This window comes from Thunnus thynnus, chromosome 21 (assembly GCF_963924715.1).
Source record: "Thunnus thynnus chromosome 21, fThuThy2.1, whole genome shotgun sequence".
NCBI classification, from domain to species: Eukaryota; Metazoa; Chordata; class Actinopteri; order Scombriformes; family Scombridae; genus Thunnus; species Thunnus thynnus.
The window spans coordinates 27108111-27114110 of record NC_089537.1 but is presented as its reverse complement, the minus strand read 5'-3'; the positions used below and the strand labels follow the sequence as shown (position 1 = coordinate 27114110).

Below are 6000 nucleotides of genomic sequence, written 5' to 3'. Positions count from 1 at the left end.
TTTGCCAACAGTTTTTTCTACAGGAAATTTAGTGTAATGCCATAAACTCTACCTTGTTGGAAGGTGTCTGGGGCAGACAGTGTAGTCACTCTCAATTGCAAAGAGAAATATAATATTAATACCATCTGAATGTATAGAGATCGATGATGTATTTACCAGGGATTGAGAGTGATGTGATACAGACCGGTGGATGACCAGTTACATTACATGATAACATCACGATGGACACTTAAATATACAGATTAATTTATGCATGTAATTGTATATTAAACTTATCAGAATTGTAATCAGATCTTTGAACATAAACATTAACGCAGTCCAGAGCTGTCTACATGGAAACACATTTCTAAAGATATGTGTTGGGAATGAAAGCAGACAGATAGGTGGAAATATGGTGACTTCTATGGAGAGATTAAGAGAGGGGGGGAGGCAGGCAGACAGGAGGAATGAGCTGGGAGGATGCAGGGGAGGAGACTAATCAACTGGCTTTAGCATAGAAGTGAGGAGGGCCTCACTTAGCAGACCACAGTGGAGAAAGACACATCTGTGAATACTGGAGGTAATAGAGAACTAGCAGAGAAACAGAGTGAGACAGCGGTTATTGTGAGTGCTCTTGCAGGATCACAGTGGCCTTGAAGGATGAAGAGCAGAGAGGAGGGGGGAGGAGATCAGTATTCCTCCTGAACACGACTTCTGAAAGCTTTGTTGCACCTCCAACCTCCAGTGGGACTACAAGCACTGCCAGGGTTACAACCACTCAGGGGGAAACAGCCTCTAGGTTCACTCCTCTCCTTGGAAAAAGTGCTCTGATCTCCACCCATCCACTGACAGACAGAGAACAGAGGAGTGTACATCAAGAGGCACAATGACAGAACCAACGTCTAAAAAGCAGGGATTTAAAAAGTGTTTGAGTGCAACTTTCAGCATTGATGGCTTTAGCTTCACCATCGGTAAGAGACTGTAACAGTGTAATACTGTGTATGTGTGTGTGTGTGTGAGAGAGAGAAAGAGGCTTTGCTTAGTGCTATTGTGTTGCTGTCCAGATGGTGTTCTTTACTTAAGGTTTATTATATTTGCATTGTAGATGCTGACTCTTCTGGTACATTCTCCTCCATCAGTAGCATATCCTTCTTCTTTGCTTCAACAGAAAAAAACCTAACTGACAATATGTTACAGAATTGCTGTGTTCTATTCTGACAGCTTTAACATGGTAAATGGCTGCATTTATATAATGCTTTTGTCCAAAGCAGTTTACAGTGTTTTTGCTACTCATGTACCCATTCACACACACACTCACACACCAATAGCAGCAAGCAATTTGGGGTTCTTGCCCAGGGACACTTCATTATGCAGGCAGGAGGAGGTGGGGATTGAACCACCAACCCTGTGGACAACCCTCTCCACCTCCTGAGCCACAGCTGCCCATGACATGACTATGCCTAGTAATGTTTCTGCTGCATTCAGTCTAATTTGTCATTATCTGGGTCAATCTATCCATGTCCATTTATTTTTGACCATGTAATTAAATTAGTACATGTAACACAAGCATAGCTCAGCTGGAGGCCTACCAGTGGCACTTCGGGTTGGAGGGTTGGATTCTGGATGACAGCCCTGTTCCAGGATGGTTGCTAGAGCAGGAAGTGCAACTTGATTAACATATTTCAGTGCTCCAGTTCTCAGGCTGGGCTGGGAGGAGATCACCAGAGAGAGATCAAGTTGAATAATGTCTGTTCAAGGAGTTTTGACAATGGAGATGTTCCAACAGACTTGTTTTGGTCAGTTTCTGTTGATGCAATAGTTTGATGAGGCAGTACAGTATTTTGGAGAAGCTGACCAGTTGGAAATACTTAACAGTCCCTGATGACAAGAGTTTCACTGAGATACTGCACGTTGTCTCTCAGGATAGTCCTGTTGTCTTTCTGCCTCTGCCTCCATTCTTTGTCTTTCTTCTTCCATTTGATTGAGCTCCTCATTGTGTACTCCAGTTAGAATACTTACAGTTGGCCAACAAAGTGAACTGATTTGTGATCTCATAATAGTCCAAGGGATAATCCGTCATTGCATTTAGCTATTTGAGTTTCCTGAGAATACAGTCTAACCTCAGTGAATCGGCATGTCAAGTAAACAAACAGCATGTGTGTGAATATGCTGGGTGGTTAGGTTGCCTGGATGTATATCTCTATGCAGTTAGTCATGATGGCTGCTACAGGTGGCTACTTTCTGAGTTTACTTTTAGTCAGACTCATAAACAAATGTTAAAATGATTCAGGTAAAAATCCTGTTTATATGGAAAGCTGTAGGAGGCTCAGCAGCTTGCCCCGATATACATCGTTTCCCTGAATCTATATATTGGAGCTGATGAGTAAAGATTTAGCTTGACCCATAGAGCCACAATGGCCACATTTATGCATATTGCATGAGGTTGAAATAAACCAGATATATCTTTTAAAGACTGGCCAAATTACAGTACCTATTGTCGTTAAAATCAGAACAAATTTCTTTACCCCTTGTTTTTTAGTTCTCGTCTGCATTGGAACCCATCAGAAGCTCCACGGCCTTTTAGTTCCGTGGTTCTGCTGGACAATACCTCTTCCATGTTGCCAGCAGAGCACTGCCATCTTGTGTTGGCCGGATCTGATCGTAGTGCAGGGGAGAATTAAGATAGGTTTAAATTCAAAGGCCTGTGATCAGATTTCATAATCAGATCTAAATGCTAATTGCATGTTACTAATAGATTTAAATCTGGTCTATCTCTCTTTTTCTCTCTGGCTTGTCTCTCTCCCTCTGCATGTGCCCTACAGAACAGTCTGTAAGTTTTGAATCTGCTTTTCCCAGATGTTAAATCAGACACATTTTCCTCTGGGTTATGTTGTCATTGCTATTTGCCTGTTTAGAGCTTGGAAAAGGCCACTAACCTTTAGTACATATGAAACATGACCCCATATCTAAATGACAAAATGGGTCTTTGTCGTAACCGTCCAAAATGAGCCACATGAGCATTTTTTAATCTGATGCACTGCCACTATTAGTATTAACATGTGACTCCAATGCTAGTAAATTCTTATGGTGATCATATGTGATCAAAAAGGTGCCTGCATACAACAAATGATGTCATCATGGTGTTCCTTCATGCAGCAATCATGTAGTGGTGCACTCATTACACACCTTTGGATTGACAGCTGTTCTATGCTTATTGTCTCATATGAATACATTTATGTACAATTTATAACAGCTGAAATAATGATAACAATATTCAAAATTATTATCATGAATCAGGTACATGCCTGTATTCACATTAGCAGAACAGGAGGCCATGTAACTGTACTGTGTGTGTGTCTATGTTTACTGACTGCTGTCTCTATGGGAACCTGAAGAGATGGGAAATGACTGTGACATCATTGTGACTGGTGCAAATAATTGTGTGTGTGTATGTGTGTTGTCAGTTGTTAGAGTGCTCATTGTCACTAATTAAGTGGCCTCTGTCTCTGAGCGTAATCTTCATCTACTCCTTCTCCTGATTTCTTTTATAGTGGGATATCTCAAGATCTTCAACCTGTACTCCTCATCCCCCAATCAGTTTTATTTATACACACACACACACACACACATTTGAAATAATAGCATTTCCTAGCCCCTAACCCTACCATAACCATCATAATTAAATACCTCTCCCTACACTAACCCTAACCTTAACATTAAAACCAAGTCTTAACTCTCAAACATTCCTTTTGAGGAGGTGAGGACCAGCCAAAATGTCCTCATAAAGCAGATGTGTCCTCACTACGATGTTTTCAAATGACAATTACTCCTATCAAAGATACAAGCATGCACGCACACAAACACACACATAAACACACACACACGCTAATTCCCTCGATTGAGAAAATATGTCCAAACTTCGACTGGTACTGTATGTGTCAGGTGCCTTCCTGAGTTATAGATTCTCCAATTTCTGTCCTGTTATAGAACACATTTATTGCATCTTTTGTATGCATGTAAAACATGATTTTAGTTTCTTAATTGGTTCAGTGGTGGTTGGAGCTATGGTATCCTTTGTGTGAAGTATCACAGACTGCTAAGGATCACAAATTAACCTATAACTGTGAATGATTTCCGGTAACTGTAAAATTGCAGATTGCAGCTTTAATTTGTGCATTCAGTCTCACACAGCCTTGAACACCCACACAGGTTTTTTTAGTGAATGTGGGCGATGTCACTTCATATGCCCTGAGAAGAGGTCTAATCTTCCTAATTAAGTGAAAACACTTATATAGGATGATTCGATTAGATTAGAGATGAACCATGGCTATGAATGGTCTCTGACTTTTACTAGCAATGATAAAGTAGAATGAATTTCTCAAATCATTTTCTAATTCTTTTCTTTACAGTTGCCAATGAGGCGGGGGAAAGCAATCGCCGTCCACTGGCCCGCTTTGCACGTATGTTCACCAAAGTTCACTTGTTTTCTATTATTAAGTTTAAGTCTCCTGAGATGTGTGATGGAGATAGATTTGATGTCGTGATGTGGTCGAAGAGATATGTAAAAGCAAGCAAAGGATGTTTGTTTGTATGAAAACTGTTCAGGCTCACGGTCCCAGAATGCACTGTGCAGTGCTGTCATAGCCAGCGTCGGCATCACTGAACAGAAAGGAATTCTGATCGATCAGCGCAGCGCCGAGGAGATCCTGGCTGATGAGCTGCCGATCCCTGATGCCCCCGATGCCATGGAGAAGACTGTTGTCAGGTCACTCATATACACACAGAAACAAAGAAACACAAAGTTACAAATACAACCCATGGTTTCTCCATATCATTATTTATTATATCTGCTATGTAAATGTATCATCCGCAGTTGGAAAATATTTTGCAGCCTAATCAAAATAATCAAAGGAATAAAAACACAAAAGGGCGTACAGAAAAGGCTCATCTCCACACAATTTCCCCCTGTGAACTTTCTCATATAAAACAAGCCTTCACTGACTAAAACAGGCATTCTTTAAGCTGGATTTATACTTGATGCAAGGGGTATTTAGCATTTGTAAGCAGTATATAGACAATTATCAAATGGTTCATAGCACAGTATAACACACACTACACACAACGTTTTTCAGTGTTTATTAACGACTCCTCTTTTGAAGCATTCACCACTGGTGGGTAAACAGTTACTGACAGTTTGATACTGTAATCATATATCTTCAGTAGTTGGTAACACCTCATTTTACTGGTCTGTAAATTTCATGGTAATTTCATGGAAAGTAGGTGATACTTATAAGTAAGTTATTAAGTAATTTCCAACTAATTTCTGCCTAACTTCTGTGGATCATGCCAGTTTAACTTCCAACTAGTTTCTAACTTCTGCTGAGCAGGCCACTAAACTGAAGTGAATTGTTGCAGCTTAATTTCCAAGTAGTTTCTAATTTCTACTGAGCAGGCCACCAAATTGAAGTGAGCTGTTGCAGCTTAATTTTCAAGTAGTTTATGCCCAACTTAAGCAGGCCAGTAAATTGAAGTACATGTTTTAACCATTTACATTTTCACTAATTACTGTATAATTTCAGCAGATCAGTCCAACTTTGTAACAAATTCCATGAATGTCATTTTTTTTATTGTAGCTGCCATAAATTGCTAATTACAGAGAAATATAATGATTAAGAATCAAGTCACTAATTGCCCATTTTCAAAGTCTCATTCCTTGCCTACTTATTTAGGTCAGATATGATAATAATGTCTTCACACCACTCAAGTTAAAAGTCACTTTATATTTCGAGATTATAATAATAAAGAAATGAATTAAAAACAGGGAAAAAAAAGTAACTTTTACAAAGTTTTTGAAATGAAAACACAGCATTCGTGTTAAAACTTTTACACCTTAAATAACACTCTGATGTCTTTAAAAAGGCGTCCAACCACTCCATCACATTGTTTTTAGGCCAACCAGTGGTTACACTCGATGAATCTGAAGCGGTAGATGTTCTCCTTATAAGAACGCCAGGCTCTCTC

General features: G+C 39.7%; 1 protein-coding gene across 1 annotated transcript in view; it reads left to right on the top strand.

Moving 5' to 3' along the window:
* Positions 1-865: 865 nt before the first annotated feature.
* The window catches only part of pde1ca (phosphodiesterase 1C, calmodulin-dependent a), a 103609-nt gene continuing 98474 nt past the window's right edge, over positions 866-6000 (top strand). The window contains exons 1-3 of the mRNA XM_067578392.1: positions 866-950; positions 4389-4439; positions 4585-4744. Of these exons, the coding sequence (XP_067434493.1) occupies positions 866-950; positions 4389-4439; positions 4585-4744 (296 nt within the window). The remainder of the gene's footprint in view (positions 951-4388; positions 4440-4584; positions 4745-6000) is intronic.